The sequence below is a fragment of the Mustelus asterias genome, chromosome 7 (assembly GCF_964213995.1).
Source record: "Mustelus asterias chromosome 7, sMusAst1.hap1.1, whole genome shotgun sequence".
Taxonomy (NCBI): domain Eukaryota; kingdom Metazoa; phylum Chordata; class Chondrichthyes; order Carcharhiniformes; family Triakidae; genus Mustelus; species Mustelus asterias.
This window is the reverse complement of record NC_135807.1, coordinates 71,386,368-71,405,178: the sequence shown is the minus strand read 5'-3', so window position 1 is coordinate 71,405,178 and position 18,811 is coordinate 71,386,368. Positions and strand designations below refer to the sequence as shown.

At 40.0% G+C, this 18,811-nt stretch overlaps 1 protein-coding gene across 21 annotated transcripts in view; it reads left to right on the top strand.

Moving 5' to 3' along the window:
• The window catches only part of unm_hu7910 (un-named hu7910), a 217,059-nt gene that overhangs the window by 111,538 nt on the left and 86,710 nt on the right, over positions 1-18,811 (top strand). For 11 of the 21 annotated variants that reach the window (XM_078216218.1, XM_078216223.1, XM_078216231.1 and 8 more), the window contains 10 exons: positions 628-675; positions 912-953; positions 1,607-1,651; positions 1,790-1,831; positions 2,577-2,621; positions 11,545-11,589; positions 12,615-12,674; positions 12,921-12,956; positions 13,488-13,532; positions 17,432-17,476. In XM_078216218.1, coding sequence (XP_078072344.1) covers positions 628-675; positions 912-953; positions 1,607-1,651; positions 1,790-1,831; positions 2,577-2,621; positions 11,545-11,589; positions 12,615-12,674; positions 12,921-12,956; positions 13,488-13,532; positions 17,432-17,476 — 453 coding nt within the window. The remainder of the gene's footprint in view (positions 1-627; positions 676-911; positions 954-1,606; positions 1,652-1,789; positions 1,832-2,576; positions 2,622-11,544; positions 11,590-12,614; positions 12,675-12,920; positions 12,957-13,487; positions 13,533-17,431; positions 17,477-18,811) is intronic. The other 10 variants (XM_078216221.1, XM_078216226.1, XM_078216230.1 and 7 more) reach the window with 3 other exon arrangements.

Genomic DNA, 18,811 nt, shown 5'->3' with positions numbered 1-18,811 from the left:
GGGAGTAAGTTTGAAGATAGAATTGGGTGGGTTGCTTTCCACTCCTTGTTAATTCAGGACTTTTTTTTAAAAAAACATAAATGTATATGGTTTGAGCATCCTGATGTCTGGTTTCTTGTTGCTTGTTACCAAATGAATCAATCTGCATTAGATTTGTTTAATTAGCTTTTTTATTGACGATTCAAAAAGGTGTCCTCATTTTAGTCAATTGTTGACTTTTGTCCAACTGACATCTAATGCCCTAAGATGCAATACTTTTGAAAGCATTGGTAGGCAGAGTTCTGAATATAGAAATAGATTAGCAACTGGTTATTTTAAACTTAAGCTTGGTGTCAAATTTTGTTTGATAATGCTCATGTGAAGTGCCCTTGGAACTTTTATTACATTAAAGGCCCCACTTAATGTGAGTTGTTGATGGGCAGGAACGTGATGATTAGTTCAGCTTCTTGTGTGTCTTGAGTATAAATGTGTTTAATTTGTTGTAACTTGAAAAATTACAATGTTTTCCTGACAAAGTATTTATACCTAGAACTATTGCCCAGTGAGAGAATTGTAAAGATTGAAGAAAGATGGGGAAGATTTGAGGGGAAAATATTTTGAAAAAATATTTTCTTAATTCGCTTTCAGCAGAAATAAATGACCCAGAGCCTGAAGATACAGTGGAATCATTTTATGGTAAGTGCCTTGGTACTCTGTGTTTGTACAAAGAAAATAAGCTAATCGCCACCTTGTGGTTACATGAAAGATTTCAAGTTTAAGAATAAAATAATATTTTGTTACTGCAAAGGCCTACTGGGCTGATCAAGCCCTTTGCTTTTTCAGCTATGATGGGTAAAGGAGAAGAAAAACATTGACTGAAAATACCAGTATAAAGCTGGATTTTAACTGCTTTTTAAATTGCTTTCTACTAGCTGAAGAAACAGAATATGTTCCTGGGGCTGAAGACATACAAGGTTTGCTTACTTCCTTAAACAGTCAATTCATGGTTTACTATGAGAAGTCGTGCTGCTACTGCTCAGATTGCCAACTAGATCAGATTCCAGAGTCAGGGCTATCTGTCCTGGAATCCAGCACTCTCAGCGGCTTTCTGTTTTACCAGTCATCAATTTCAAGCCTCCAGTTGTGCCAACTCTGCGGTAGGGGATGCGGCAGAAACAGAATCTGTTTCATACAACACTCCACCAAAGGAAACTAATAAATGTTAACTTTGATTTAGAAATACGTTGCATGCAACCTACCCTGACACAGTATTGATCATGAAACAGGCCATTTCTTTTGTCTTTCCCCCATGAACAAAATTGATTCTGTGGAATGAGGGGAAAGAAAAATAAAAGTTTTATGATCTAGTTTTATTGAATTAACTGTTAAGAATCTTGTTAATAACTAAAATCTATAAATTCTATTCTTGTGAATCTGTGAGACAATGTTTAGTATTTTTAGCTGTGCTTAGTTTTCTCCCTTGTTAATAGTCTTAGTTATATTACATTAATTCATTGTCCTCAAGTGATTCCATCCCTGGTAGACTATTGGATAACTGACCTATCATAAAGTAATATTCTTAATATATGGTATATTGACTTTGACTCAGTTGGGCTGTTTTTTATAGATGCAACTCCTGTACTTCAAAATACAGATGAAGATAGCGAATCAGGTTTGCATTGAGATTACCTTTCATAACTGACTTATCATATATTTTCCTTTTTTTATTAAAACAAAATCTAACATGATCTGCTGAAAGTGTAAGGGGTGAGCATTACTAACAAAATGTCAATTTTATTACTTATAACAGCCTATGGATCTCAGAACTTGGATGTGGAATCTGAAATCCAAGGTTTGTCTGACTTGGCTGTCCTCAGTCCTGTCCTATGCTCTCATAGTTTTGCAGTTTTTTGTCTGTCTGGGAGCTGTGTGCTTTAAGTTGTTTCGTAAAACTTTTTAAAAGGTGTTTTGCTGAACCTGTATTCGAGTACAATTCCATTTGTGCTGTTCACGCTTCAGTTTCTGTCTCAGCTAAACAGAGGTTAGCCTAGTTAATCAGCTAGTTCATTCAAACTAATCTTGATCCTGTTCTCATCTGATATCTTACATGCACACTTTCCAGTGGGAATCACTGGGTTGTAATTCTCCCTACAGTCTGCCTTCCCCAAGCCCAAACCCGTCAAAGCCATTGCACTGGTCCAGTTACAAGCTATAGCTAAAATCTGCTAACTCGCCATATGTTGCAATGTGCAAATACCAAGTAGTTAGTACCAGCAAAATGATACTGAAAAAAAAATTAGGCTATCTAATGCTGTAAATGTGACAAACTCCACCATGGCATATTTCCAGAATTGTTAATTGAAGTGATCAAAACATAAATGCCTTTATTTTGTGTATAGTTTGTGTAATATGTGTATTGGTTTTAGGTGATTACTTCTGTTCCTTATAACTCTGAAATAGCTTGTTTTGATCTGTGTTGCAGCTAGTTGCATTAAGAGATACAGCATGTCCCTTAAGCTTTTAACACACTTCTTCAGCTTTGCACTTCTTGCAGCATTATTATTATTATTAACATTATTATTATTATTGTCTTACAGATGCTGTACCTCTTCCCGAGGCAGTAGGAGAGCCTAATGAGGAAGGTTGGTATCATTGGAGGTTTAACTTTGTGCCTATGTATTAAGATATTATGATTTTTGTTGTATATACCAACATAAGCAAAATCATGGACAGGAAAATACCCACTCTATCTCACTTGTCCCATGTAGTTGGCATGCCCTATGCATCATGATGCATACACTTGTGGAGAAGACAAAAAGCCAGACCTATTATTTTTGATGTATTAATGGAAACAATACCTATACTGGTAAAGGTAGTATTTCACTAAATTAATATTCACCTAAACTAAAACAATGCTTGCAGTTAAACAGATGAATATTTCTGAAAGTTCTTTGATTTTTGGCCAAGTGTACATTGTTTCTGATTGGCCTGTTCTCTAAATTTGACTGACTCTGAGCTCTTTTCCTAGCTTGTACCCAACTCAACAAACCTTGGTAAAATAGAGGAGACTGTAGTAAGCTGTAACTCCTTACAGTAAAACAGTTATGTAACCTCCATAATTGGAAATGCTTTCTTTTGAATAATTTAAGTTTCATTTTTGGAATCACAGTGACCCCTTATCCACCACATGCTTTGATTATTAGTTCCAGGGACAATCGGCATCTTTAAAAAGAAATGAAATATTTTCTGAAATCTAACCTAACTTTATGCCCTATAGTCTTAACCTTTAACCCCTCAGTCTGCATTAACCTGTCAGAATGTTCTGAAACCAATCTGTTCATTGTTTTACAAACCTTAACTTTGGCGGTGTGGCAGATAGTGTGATTGATACCAGTTGATTGCAACAGGACATTAGGTAGCAGTATAGGCAGACAAATTACAGATGAAATTTAATAGTAAGAAGTGAGAGATTTTGCATTTTGGGAGAAGGGTTAAGGAGAGGCAATATAAACTTAATGGCACAGTGCTAAAGAGTGTGCAGGGACAGAAGAACCGGGGAATTCCTGTGCATAGAAATTTGAAGGTGGCAAGGCATATTGGGAGAATAGCTAGAAAACCACATGGGATCTTAAGAACATAAGAAATAAGAGCAGGAGGAGGCCATCTAGCCCCTCGAGCCTGCCCCGCCATTCAGTAAGATCATGGCTGATCTGAAGTGGATCAGTTCCACTTACCCGCCTGATCCCTATAACCCCTAATTCCCTTACTGATCAGGAATCCATCTATCCGTGATTTAAACATATTCAATGAGGTAGCCTCCACCACTTCAGTGGGCAGAGAATTCCAGAGATTCACCACCCTCTGAGAGAAGAAGTTCCTCCTCAACTCTGTCCTAAACTGACCCCCCTTTATTTTGAGGCTGTGCCCTCTAGTTCTAGCTTCCTTTCTAAGTGGAAAGAATGTCTCCACCTCTACCCTATCCAGCCCCTTCATTATCTTATAGGTCTCTAAGATCTCCCCTCAGCCTTCTAAATTCCAACAAGTACAAACCCAATCTGCTCAGTCTCTCCTCATAACCAACACCCCTCATCTCTGGTATCAACCTGGTGAACCTTCTCTGCACTCCCTCCAAGGCCAATATATCCTTCCGCAAATAAGGGGACCAATACTGCACACAGTATTCCAGCTGCGGCCTCACCAATGCCCTGTACAGATGCAGCAAGACATCTCTGCTTTTATATTCTATCCCCCTTGCGATATAGGCCAACATCCCATTTGCCTTCTTGATCACTTGTTGCACCTGCAGACTGGGTTTTTGCGTCTCGTGCACAAGGACCCCCAGGTCCCTTTGCACAGTAGCATGTTGTAATTTTTTTCCTTTTAGATAATAATCCAATTTGCTATTATTTCCTTCAAAGTGAATAACCTCGCATTTGTCAATGTTATACTCCATCAGCCAGATCTTCGCCCACTCACTCAGCCTGTCCAAATCTCTCTGCAGACCTTCTACGCCCTCCACACGATTCACTTTTCCATTTATCTTTGTGTCGTCTGCAAACTTTGTTACCCTACACTCAGTCCCCTCCTCCAGATCGTCTATATAAATGGTAAATAGTTGAGGCCCCAGTACCGATCCCTGCGGCACGCCACTAGTTACCATCTGCCAACCAGAAAAGCACCCATTTATTCCGACTCTCTGCTTCCTGTCGGATAGCCAATCCCTAATCCACGCTAACATCCTACCCCCAACTCCGTGAGACCCAATCTTCTTCAGCAACCTTTTGTGAGGCACCTTATCAATCGCCTTTTGGAAATCCAAAAACACCACATCCATTGGTTCCCCTCCGTCAACCGCACTAGTCTCATCTTCATAAAAATCCAACAAGTTCGTCAAGCACGACTTTCCCCTCATGAATCCATGCAGCGTCTGCTTAATCGAACCATTCTTATCCAGATGGCCTGCTATTTCTTCTTTAATGATGAGCTCCATAAATTGAGCAAACGCAGAGAAGTTATGCTGGATGTATATAAAGTTCAGGTTCGGCTACATTGGAGTATTGCATTCAGTTAAGAAGGATGTCCGAGTTCTTGGGGGGTGGGGGAAAGGGGGCACAGTGGAGATTTACCACAGTGGTTGTGGAATGATGGATTCTGACTTAAAGATTAAATTGGAGTAGCTGCGGTTTGTTCTCCTGGAGAAAATTAAATTGAGGGGATATCTAATAGAAGTGTATAAGATTATAACAAGTTTGGGTAAGGTAGACAAGGAAAGTTGTTCCCATTTGCTGATGGTACAAGACCTAGAGGATATAGATTTAAGGTTCTGGTTGAGATGCAAGAGTGAAGTGAGGAAGAAGTTTTTACACTGAATATTAATGATCTGGAAGTTGCTGCTTCAAGGATTTGATTTGATTTGATTTATTACTGTCACATATTGGCATACAGGGAAAAGTACTGTTTCTTGCACACTATATAGGCAAAGCATACAGTTCATAGAGTTCATAGGGGAGATGGAAAGAAGTGGGTGCAGAATGTGGTGTTACAGTCACGGATAGGGTGTAGAGAAAAATCAAGTTTATAAGAGTTGGAGTACAGTTTTAAAAACTTAATGAGAGTAAAAGGTAGAATTAGAGGGTATGCTGTGGACAGCTCACAAGAAGTAGCCACGCTCTGGCGCCATCTTGAAGCAGCAGCGGTGATGGAAGGGGAGACAATAGGAACGTAGAAACTAACAGAAGGCCATTCTGCTCTTGAACTCACTCCGCCATTAGTACGATCATGACTGATCTTCTATCTTAATGCCATATCTCAATGCCCAGCCTGTCGCCATACCCCTTGACGCTTCTAATGTTTAGGAATCTATCTATTTCCTCCTTCAGTATATTCAGTGACTTGGCCTCCACAACCTCCTGTGGTAGAGACTTCTACAGGTTCACTACCCTCTGAGTTGAAGACATTGTGGCTTGCAGCTAGACGGTGTACGCCTTGGGACCTACAATGCCGGTCCGGGTGAGTAGCAGGTTTAAAAACCTCGCTGACTGCTTCTCATTGGGTGAGCTTCCACTCAATCAGAAAGCCTGTACGCCACGGAGCCCAAGGGGAGATCATTCGATGATCCCCCGTGGCCTCCTTAACAGTATCGCTGTACTCCAGTCACTGAAGGCGAGCCTGTGGGTGCATTGAACAGTTGGGAAGGCGGGTGGTGATTCATCTTGCTATCTATCTCTTTGGCCATCCAGGGAGCCTGGGATTTCTTTGTCTTACCTTTCCACTTCATGTGCCTTGGCTATGCCAGAGCATTCTCCTCATTAAAAGTAGCCCATTGTTCCACTAAGAGTTTTGCCTGCCAGCATGTGATTTTGATTTACCTGAGCCAGTTCTGTTCTGGCCCAATTGAAATTGATTCTCCCCAATTCATTCCTTTTACTCTCGATGAATCCACTTGCTATTCATAGGTAACCTAAACCGTATGATGCTATGATCACTGTCCCCCAAATATTCCTCTACTGATGCTTGATTCACGTGACCCATCTCTTTCGCCAGAATCAAGTCAAGCATTTTTCCTCATTGGGCCAGAAATATTCTACTCTAGAAAATGCTCCCCTCCCATCCTTTGAAGGTATCTCTTTCCCAACCTATTGTAGGATAAGTAAAGTTTCCTCATTATAATTACGGTGTAGCTTTTGCACCTATTTCTCTATAAATTTCCCATTGGTGTCCCATACAATACAACCACTAGTGTAATGGCACATCTTTTGTTTCTTACCAATACTAGATGCTGCTTATGATTTCAATCAGTTACCTATAAAGTTGGATGACTTCATTTTTTTCCAAAAACCACAGCTGTAGTACTTACCAACTGTCTTTTGAAAATTAAGGTATATAAAATCAATTGGATTATTCTCATCAATAAATCCTATATAACAGAGGCCAGACATCATGAGCTTCCTGAAGACATTCTGGATTCCCTAATAACACTGAAATCTGTGTGATCATCAGTCACATTTCATTTTATATTTCCCAGCAGCTTCTGTCAATACTAATGTCAAACTCATGGTTATGCAGTTACCAAGCTTTGATTTCTTAAATAATGGGGCCACTTGAGGTTTTATACTATCAGTCGGACCCATGTGCTTAACTGAGTATGATCTAGTAGGTCACATCTTGCCTTTTCCTTGTTACTCCACAGTGCTAAAAGAATCTTGTTCTGCAGCTATCTGCATTAAGTGCATTGCCCTCGATTGAAACGTTGTTTCTATTGAGACAGTTTTAATTGCATGCCTATTTTGCAGTACTTCAGAAACTAATATTAATGCAAATTATTTATTTAGCTTATCAGCTCAATGTGGGAAAATTGCCCAGGTATGTCCTATACACACACAGCAGAACAAATTTAACCTGGCCAATTACTGCCCAATCAGTCTACTCTCGATCATCAGTAAAGTGATGGAAGGGGTCATCAACAGTGCTATCAGGCAGCACCTGCTCAGCAATAACCTGCTCAGTGATGCCCAGTTTGGGTTTCACGAGAGTCACTCAGCTCCTGACCTCATTACAGCCTTGGTTCAAACATGGACAAAAGAGCTGAATTCTAGAGGTGAGAGTGACAGGCTTTGAATAAGTGTGGCATCAAGGAGCCTTAGTGAAACTGGAATCACTGGGTATTAGGGGGCAAACTCTCCACTGATTGGAGTCATTTCTAGTACATAGGAAGGTGGTTGTGGTTGTAGAGGGTCAGTCATTTCAGCTCCAGGACATCTCTGCAGGAGTCCCTCAGGGTAGTGTCCTGGGCCCAACAATCTTCAGCTGCTTCATCAATGACCTTCCCTCCATCATAAAGTCAGAAGTGGGGATGTTCGCCGACCATTCATGACTCTTCAGATACTGAAGCAATACATATTCAAATACAACAAGATCTGGACAATATCCAGGCTTGGGCTGACAAATGGCAAGTAACATTTGCGCCACACAAATGTCAGGCAATGACCATCACCAATAAGAGACACTCTAACCACCGCCCCTTGACATTCGGTGATGTAACCATTACTGAATCCCCTACTGTCAACATCCTTGGCCGGAAACTCAATTGGACTCTCTGCATAAACACAGTGGCTACAAAAACATGTCAGAGGCTTGGAATACTGCGGCAAGTAACTCGCCTCCCGACTCCCCAAAGCCTATCCATCATCTACAGGGCACAAGTCAGGAGTGTGATGGAATGCTCCCCACTTGCCTGGATGGGTGCAGCTCTGACAACACTCAAGAAGCTCGACACCATCCAGAACAAATCGGCCCACTTGATTGGCATCACATCTATAAACATTCAACCCCTGCACCACCGACCCTCAGTACACACTGCTGCTACTATCTACAAGATGCACTGCAGCAATTCACCAAAGATCCTTAGGCAGCACCTTTCAAACCCACGACCACTTCCATCTAGAAGGACATGGGTGTAGCAGATAAATGGGAAGACCACCATCTGCAAGTTCCCCTCCAAGCCACTCACCATCCTGACTTGGAAATATATCGTCATTCCTTCGTAATCGCTGGGTCAAAATCCTGGAATTCCCTCCCCAACAGCATTGTGGATCAACCCACAGAACATGGACTACAGCAATTCAAAAAGGCAGTTCACCACCATCTTCTCAAGGGCAACAAGGGATGGGCAATAAATGTCCATGTCCCACGAATGAATTTTTAAAAAAGCTATATCTATATCACACTCAACCTACTCTGAGGCTGAATATGATCTTTATTTGCGTTCTGCCTTTTAATGTAACTGAAGAAGCCTGGCCATACCACTACAATTGGTCTGTTATCCTTTATCTAATACCTTTACGGTATCCCCATATTGGGTTTAATTAACCACTGCTGTTACTTGTCCCCACTGGCCTGACAATTAAACCTTTCATGCTAATAACGTTAAAATTAATTGCCCCACGTTATCCCTATTTAGTCTTTGTTTCACTTGAATCATTCTGCCCTTGAGGTATGTAAGGTTTCTTTGTTCATCACTGGACTTTTAAGAGCACTCCTCAGTATCAGTTTTCTCTAGCCAACAGCAAATTGAAAATTTCCCAGTGTCAACTTCAGCACCATATTGCCAACAACCCTTGACAGACCCAGTGTGCTTTTTTTTCCAACAGCAAAACATTTTTTAGCTGCACTGAATGCAGTCTCTTCAAACTCTTGCCTTACTCTCCTTTTCTGCCATTCTGCAAGATAACAGTTTTTAACCAAGGGGCCCTTCAAACATCTGTAGAAACTATAAATGTTAATGAGCTGAAGTGATAGTTGTAGCTGTTTGATCAAATTTGTTTGCATCAGAAATTGACTTGTGTTGGGATATCTAATTTATTGTAGTGTGGGTGTTGATTGCTATCATACCTCACGCTTTTGAACTTTTTCTGTGGGGCAAATATTGGCAAGTTCCCAGGGAATCCCAAAAGACATAGCTAGTCAAACAAAAGTATTAGTTCAGAAATGTGTTATTATTTGGTGTCTATTTGTATATTTATTATGTTTATTTTCAGCGGAAAATGTGTACTGATAAGTCACACTTACAGAAATCTGGCACCAAAAACTTTCCCAAGTGATGGAAGGGGTCATTAATAGAACGATCAAATGGTACTTGATTCGCAATAACCTGCTCACTAATGATCAGTTTGAGCTCCTCCAGGGTCACTCAGCTCCTGACCTTATTATAGTGTTCAGACATGGACGAAAGAGCTGAACACCATCAGTGAGAGTGACTGTCTTTGACATCAAGGTGGCATTTGACGGAATGTGGCATGATGAACCTCTAACAAAACTGGAGTCAATGGGGCAGGGCAACTCTCTGCTGATTGGAGTCATACCTGGCACAAAGGAAAATGGTTGTAATTGTTCGAAGTCAATCATCTAGTTCCAGGACATCACTGCAGGAATTCCTCAGTGTACTATCCTAGGTCCAACCATCTTCAGCTGTTTCATCCATGACCTTCCTTTCATCATAAGGTCACACGTGAGGATGTTTGGTGATGACTGCACAGTGATCAGCATCATTCATGGTGACTCAGATACTGAAACAATACATTGACAATATCCAGGCTTGTGTTGACCAGTGCAAAGAAACATTCGTGCCACACAGTGTCAGGCAATGACCATCTCCAACAAGAGCAAATCTAACCATTGCCCTATTGACATTCAATGGCATTACCATCGCTGAATTCCCCACTATCAAAATCCTGGGGATTACCATTGACCAGAAACTGAACTGGGCTAGTCATATAGATACTGTGGCTACAAGAGCAAGTCTGAGACTAGTGGAGAGGAACCACCTTCTTCCTCCTCCTCCTCCTCCTTTCTTTCTCCCCCACCCCGCCCTTTCTCCACATTTGCCTGGATGAGTGTAGTTCCAAAAACACTACGAGGCTTGACACCATCCAGGACAAAAGTCTGTTTTATTGGCATCCCATCCACAAATATTCACTCCCTGCACACCGACACAACAGTGTGTGCCATCCACAAGATGCAATGCAGAAAGTCACCAAGGCTTCTTAGAACACACCTTCTGAATGCACAATCGCTACCATCTAGAAGAAGGGCAGCAGACACATGGGAACACCACCACCTGGAAATTCCCCTCCAAATCACTTACCATCCTGATTTGGAAATATATCACTGTTCCTTCACTTCAATTGGGTCAAATTTTTGGAACTGCCTCCCTAAAATACTGGATGTACCTACATCCCAGATTGCAGCAGTTCAAGAAGGGAGCTCATCACCACCTTCTCAAACTCAATTAAGGGTGGGCAATAAATGTTGGCCTAGCCAACAATGCCCATATCCCATGAATTAATTACAAAAAAATACCTCGGGGATCTTAACACCAGGGTACTGGTTTGAAAATCCATATCCTACTCGGGTACGATATAGTTTTCCAAAACAGTAGCTTGGTTCATGATTAGATGTTCATGCATAGCTGGGAGATTCTGACCTCACTACTTCCTGCTCGCTCACATTTACCGATATAATTGCATAAGCATTAAATACAGATAGATATATGCTATAAGAAGTTATTGTGTTACCACTTAGCCTCTGTTTCAAGCGATCTGCCCTAATACTCTAATTGGAAATCCTTTTGTTGGACCAAGAGCAATGCTGCTCGGGTAACAAAGAACAAAGAACAATACAGCACAGGAAGGGTTGATGGTCTACATTGGTTACAGTAAAATTTAAACCATAGTACATGTCTTGCTTGACTGCTTTTGCTCAACAAAAGCAGATCTCATCAGTGGTAATACAAAATTATTTTTTCGGGAAAATAGAGTTTAAATCATTTCACGTGTGGAAAATCTTATGTCGATTCTTGGACCATACGGCCAAGTAAAGTTTTCAAATAGCAAAACAAAATGGTGTGGTTGGTTTTCCTTCAGGAGAGGAAACTGTAATTTCATCTGTTAGAATGGTGCACGATTAAGCTATTTGAAATCCAGATGCTGAAACTTTATTATTGGTTCACAAACACTTTTCAAGTTCCAATCAATATATTTGGTAATCTAACTCCTCATGTCTTCACAGAAGACGATACTCGGGAGATTGCTGAAGAGCACCTAGCAGAAGACGGTAACGGTTTTCATTTCAAATTTTTTAAAAACACAATGATTTTTGTTGTGTGACCTCTGTGGACAATTATTTAATTGTAGCACAAGGCTGTTTAATTGCACCCATTTTTTGTTACCTATAACAAATCTGTTATATTTTATTTGCCTGCTAGTATTCTGCTTTTGTATTTTAGTTTTGAAACTAAGTTTTTTAAATTCAGCTACCCAAAGAGAAAAGTGAGAAGTAATTCAGAAAATCTGGTGTAGGGAATCAAGTTCTGGTTTCTTTTTGTGTATCAGCCATTCATAGCTTTGTATAGTCAGCTGATCTTTTCTGAGAGAATCGACACCAAGACATATTCCACCCATCAAGAATGTCTGACTGATCAAGATTGTTATTTAATGGTAAAGTGGAATTGATTGTAGCTGGTAGGGAGTTTTGCTTAGCAAACCTTTAACTCAACTACCCACCTTTCCTTCTAATTGGAGAAGAGTCCAGAAGCCAGCCAAATGATAGCATTTGTGTCATTTTCTGCTAGGATAGTTCAAAATAGTTCCGCAGTGCCTTAGATTATTTTGATTTTTAACAGTTGAGGAGAGGATCAAATTGAAAAAAAAATCATTTTAATTTAAACATCTTATTGAGTTAAGAAATTTATAAAAACTTCCAGTTTTCCAATTAATTCTACAAATATATGGCTAAATATTGTAGTGCTGTTTCCCATATGTACTGAAATTATTTTTCTTTTGTTTTAAAACAGGTAAATATCAACTTAGTTCAGGTGTATATGTTATATAAGAGGGAAAGATGTATAAAATGCAGGGACCCTGGCTGCAGATCTGCATCTTACCACTCTGTGGCGCAGTGCAACTGAGCTATCTGTTTAGTGTGTCATGCATCATGGAGGGCTTTTCCACCTCTATTTAAAGTTCGTCATTTACATTAATTTAAATGTCAATATGCAGACATGGTACTCACAGCCCAGGATTTAAATTGCAGAGCCTCTTTAAGAGTGAATGCCGCCTTTGTTTTTTTTGTCTCTACAGAATCTGTGAATTATGCAGAAGTGAGTGAACCCTCAGAGCCTGACCATCTGGAAGTAACAGGTTAGTCAAGAACCTAATTACTACTTTATCATTAGCTTTTATTCTGGCAATTTTTTCTGCACCCCCCCCCCCCCCCCCGCCTTTCCTTTAAAGCCACTTTTATATTAGACGTCTTTTAGTTCAGAGTCCAGGTGTCAGGAGCCCACTTTGACATTTTGTTCTGTTAAATTTGGGTTCCTAGATTGGGTTTCCACATCTTTGGAAAACTAATAGAAAAAATAATGTGCTCCTGTTTTTTTTTTTCAGATGAGCCAAAAGAAGAAGTGGACGTAGCTGAACCAGGTAAAAAAAAATCTGTTGGAACACAATTGAGAGGTGGTCTTACAAAGTTGTTATTTCCTGAACATTTTGTTTTGTTGCTGCGATTACAAACTGTAGTTGGATAAAACTGATCCTTTTTAGCTAGATGCTGCCTGTTACTTAGGGTATAATTTCTCAGCTTAGTTTAATCTCTTATTCCACCTTCAGTGCTGATAACTGTACACTAACATGAGTGGAGATCAACAAATCTATCTGGCACAGAATATCAGACCTTGTGGAGACTGGGTAGAGAGGGGGACCAAAATTTATGATCCAGGAAAGGGCAGAAATTTTCTTAAGTCAGCTTTGTACTTCTAATGCACTTTCTGCATGGTCATGATGAGATCAATTGTGCAGTTTCCATTTCCTGAACTATTCTGCCCTCTGTTATGACAGCTGTCCTGTTTTGAGTTTGTTTTTTCCCCAGCCCTATATTTTTTGTAGCTTTTGATTCCTTAGGAAGACTTATCTTGAGCAGGCTTGAGTTATAATCAATTTTATTTAATATTACAGAAGCAGAGGTTGGAGTCGCTGATTTAGAAGAAGAAGCCTCTAATGGTATGCCTAAGCATTGTCAGCTAACACATGCTTATTTAAGAATGTTTTATCAGTTGGTATAGTGATTGAATGTGTTTTGTACCAGTGCAGTATGCTTTGGATTACCAAGAAGTACATTCCTTTACCCCTTCTGCAGTAACTCTGGTGTTCTGTTTCATGACAAAATTGAGGTTTTTCCTTCATTGTATCCTAATTAAAGAGCACAAATTGAAGGCACCATGACTTGAATGTTAGAATTTAAAAATGTGCAAGAGGTTCTCCATTCCCCTTTTTTGGGAATGGATTGTCAAACTCTCAGGCTATCTTTCTGATATTTTACATTGTCTGATCTAGTTCTGGGAAATGAGGTGGGTCAAGTGAATCAAGTGCTGGTAAAGGAACATCATAAGGTTTAGTTTAGCTATGAAAAAGGACACTGAGCAATCCAGCGGAAGAATAATTCTTGGGGGTGGGCCAATTTAAATGGGGTGAAAACTGATCTGGGCTACGTGAACTGGAATCAAAAGATTGGCGGCAAAAATTATAACACAACGAGGAGGTAGTTCAAGGCAGTCAGTGCATTTCCACAAGGGTTAAAAGTAGGACAAGCAAATCCAGAGTTCCCTGAGACTGGCATCTACCATAAAGGGGGAAATGAAAAGTTTTCTGTCGGCTTATAAATAGTAAAAGCAGGAATGAGGTTATTGTGGACTATGGACCTTAAAATGTACTTGTGCACAGAGGCAGCAGGACATAGCTGAGGTATTAAATGAGTACTTGGCATCTGTCTTTAGCAAGGACAAAGCTACTGCTCAAGTCATAGTGAAAGAGGTGATTGTTGTGACACTGAATGGGTTAAAAATTGATGTAGTGGAGATATTAGATAGGCTGACTGTACTGAAACACCTCACCCAGATGAGATGCATTCAGGATACTGAGGGAAGTAAGGGTGGTAATTGCAAAGGCACTGGCTATAATCTTCGAATCCTACTTGGATACAGGGGTGGTGCTAGAGAACTGGAAAATTGCAAATGTTTACACCCTTATTCAAGAAAGGGTTTAAGAATAAATTTCTTAACTATAGGCCAGTGAGTTTAACCTGTGGTGGAAATGATGATCTGGGAAAATCTCTGTCACTTGGATAAATGTGGATTAATTAAGGAAAGCCAGAATGGATTTGTTAAGGCAAATTGTTTTTAACTAACTTGCTTGAGTTTTTTGATGAGGTAACAGAGAGGGTTGTTGAGAGGTACATGGTTGATGTGGTATGTAGACTTCCAAAAGGTGTTTGACAAAGTACCACACAATTTGTTTTACACCAAAAGTTTAAACCCATGGAATAAAAGGCACAGTAGCAGCACGAGTACAAAATTGGCTATAATCTTTCATAGGAAATAGAACTTGAATATTTCCAACAACAAATTTCTCCTGTTTGGAAATGTTATGGTGCAGGAAGAGGCCATCCAGCCCATCATACCAGACAAAAGAAAAAAAATAATCTAGCCCTTATTTTAACCTCATTTTCCAGCAACTAGTCTGTAACCTTGCAGGTTTCAGCAGTTCAGATGTAGGTCCAGGTACCTTTCGAATGAGATAAGCTTGTCGGCCTCAGACCATCAACTTAGGCAGTGAATTCCAGACGTCCACCACTCTATGGGTGAAAACGCTTTTCTTCATGTCCCCTCTAATCCTTCTACCAATCACCTTAAATCTATGTCCACTGGTGATTGACCCCTCATGATTTTGTTCACGTCAATTAGGTCACCCCCTTAGCCTCCTGTACTAAGGAAAACAACTCTAGCCAATCTAATCACTTATATCTGTGATATTCAAGCCCTGGCAGCATTCTTGTAAATCTCTGTACTCTCTCCAGAGCAATTATGTCCTTCCTGTAATGTGGTGACTAGAACAGTGCACACAACTCCTCCAGCTGTGGCCTAACCAGCATTTTGTACGGTTCCATCATTACCTCTCTGTTTTTGTATTCAATATTTCGCCCAATAAAGGAAAGCATGCCATATGCTTTCATGACCACCTTGTCCACCTATCCTGCCACCTTCAAGGACCTATGGACATGCACTCCAAAATCTCTCACTTCCTCAACCCCTCTCAATATCTTCACATGTATTGAGCATTCCCTTGCTTTTTTGCTCTCCTCAAATGCGTTACCTCTCACTTTTCCGGGTTAAATTCCATTTGCCACTTCCCTGCCCACTCTAATGAACCATTGATATCATTCTGGTGTCGACAGCTATCCTCAACTGCATAGCCAATTTTTGTGTCATCTACAAGTTTCCCAATCATGCCACCAACATTTAAGTCCAAATCGTTAATATTTGCAACAAACAGCAAGGCCCCCAATGCTGAGCTCTGTGGAACACTGGGAACTGTTTTCCTTTCATAAAAACGTCCAGTGACCCATTACCCTTTGTTTCCTGAACCTGAGCCAATTTTGGATCCAACTCTCCATTTTCCCATAAATCCATTTCATTTTTCTGACCAGTCTGCCATGGTACGGCACCCAATTGTTAGTGCAAAGCTTCAGCTGGAAAATGTAAAATTTATTCTCTAGCACAGCAAACTACATTTACACTGCACTTCTTATGCATTAAAAATCCTAAGCCACTTCAGAGGAGTGCTATCAACCAAAATTTACCACCAAACCATACATTGTATTAAGACATATGGCCCAAAGTTTGGTTAGAGATAAGTTTTGAGGAACATCATAAAGATGGGCAATGAAGTAGAGGGATTGGAGAGGAACAGGAATGGAATTTGGGGCCTAAGGCATCCAAACACATGGCATTTTATATCAGGGGTATGCAAGATGCCATCATTGGAGGGACACCAAGGTTTTGGAGCGCTGAAGCAGGTTAGAGATTTTTTAAATGCATGTTGCCAGACTGGGAGCCATTGTAGATCAGCAAGTATAGGGGTGTTGGGTGACTGGGGCTTGAAGCAAGTTAGAATACAGCAACAGAATTTTGGATGAACTTAAAAGTTTGTGTGGGGTGGAAGGTTGGCCAGGGAAGTATTGGAATCGTCAAACCTAGAAGTAACAAAGTTGCCTGAGGGCTTCTGCAGCTGAAGAGCTGAGGCAGGGTTAAAGTTGGCTGATGTTACAGAGGAGGAAGTGGATGGTCTGGTTGGGAGTTGCTTGGTGATGGAAAACTCAAATTGGCGTTGAATATGAATATGAACACTGTTTGCAGAATCAGTTGGCACTTTCTAATATTTTAAAAACAACTGATCTACATGTTTTGTAGTTATTCTCTGCTTCTTCCACTGAACAAATAACCTTTTGCTGTATAGCTTCCTGATCCTGATTAAAATATTTCAAATAAACAGTTTCCTATATAAGTTTATATCTCATTGCAAATTTTGGTGCTCAATATGACCAGATATATCCGTACTGGGGATTGGAACATTTCCACTGGTGTCAACATCAAACGGCTGTAGCATCCATTTTGTTAACCTGACCCCAGCACCGTTTAATATGATCAATTTTGGATGAAGCTTCCTCTGCTCTTCTTGACACTGTTTTTGAATTTGAACTTGATCAACATTGCAACATTAGTCATCCTTGAAACATGTCAGTTTGCCATTTGTTTTGTTGAATTGTAAACCGTTTTTTGGTCATTTAGTGTGTGGACTGTGTGAAATTGCACAAATCTTATGGGATATTTTGACTCAGTGGAGGGAAGGCTTTTATTCAAATAACGTTGGATGGATTTTGAATCTTGATACCGGTGATAAATAGCATGCTAATGTAACATCATCCAACACTCCTCACTTTGTTTCCCTTTTAAATAAATTGTACTAGTAAAAGGCTATTATATTTGATTAGAACTTTAAAACTAATTGATTCCGAACTATTAAGGATGTTTAAAAATACTTTCTCTTTTTGTTGCTTCTTTTAGAGACAGTTTCACTATCAGAAAATAAGCTAAAGGAAACACCATCAGGTATTTGCATTTTGCATGTTTTACACTTTGTATTATCTATGAGCATTAAAAAAAATATTCCTAAGACAGTAATTTTGCAGCAAATAAATTGCACGGCTCTTTGGTAAGGTGATTAACCATCGTTCATGAGAAACCATGGGAATCTCTCTCCGCGAGAGAGAGACGCACAAGTGGTTATATATATATATTGCACATGGGGCAAGGCAAAGAGAGGCCTCCATGAACTATCACAACTGATACAGGGACTGAAGCTGCAGCACTGACAACATTCTGCACTGCACTCTATCCATCTAGTCAACTGAGTCAACCAACCCTCAGACTCTTCAATAATCTTAAAATATTTTACTCCACTAAACTTTTTAATGTGGAAGGTTGTGAGTAAGAATATGTTTTTAAAAGTCTAGGCTAATCGCCAAAGCTTTCCTGCAAATACCGAATAATACTTTTTGTTCCCCCATTTGAATTTCCTCCTACTTTTGTAATTTTGGGCTGCATTATTGAATTCATCGTCACTTTATATACCACCTCATCTCATGTCATTGGTAAAACCACAAGCCAAAGATAATTCAGGTAAATTAAGATTATCAGTATAACATTATTTTAATGAAGTTCACAGAATCATGAGGTGCTTACAGCACAGCAGCCATTCAGCCCGTCAAGTCTGCGCTGGCTCTCCGAGCAATTTATCTAATGCCACTCCCTGACTTTCTCCCCATAGCTCTGCACATGCTGCTTTTTCAGATAATCTAATTCCCTCTTGCATTCCTTGATTGAGCCTGCCTCCACCAAACTCGGGCAGTGCATTCCAAATCCCGATCACTTGCTGCATGGAAAGAATTTTCTTCTTGTCTCGATTACCTTTCCTGTCAGTTACCTTAAGTCTGTGTTCTCTGGTCCTCAATCCTTCCACCAGTGGGAACAGTTTCTCCTTATCTACTTTGTCCAGACCCCTCATGATTTTGAATACCTCTTCAAATTTCACCTTGATCTTTTCTCCAACGAAAACAGTCCCCAAGCTCTCCAGTTTTATCTACGTAGCCAAAGCTTCTCACCTCTTGAACCATTTTAGTGAATCTTTTCTACACACTCTCTAATGCCTTCACATCTTGTCTAAGTTGTGGTGTCCAGAACTGGCTGCAATACTGCAGTTAAAGCTGAACCAATTTTCCTCTAAAGAAATAGAAAAGTATTAAGTGGAACACAGTGGACAAAGAATTGTCATTACAAAGTTCAAAGATAATAGTGGTTTGAACATCTATATTTGATTTCGGTTGCTTTTTGTGTTTTCAAATCTATGTAGCAGTCATATTTAAGCAAATACTTCTGACACAATAT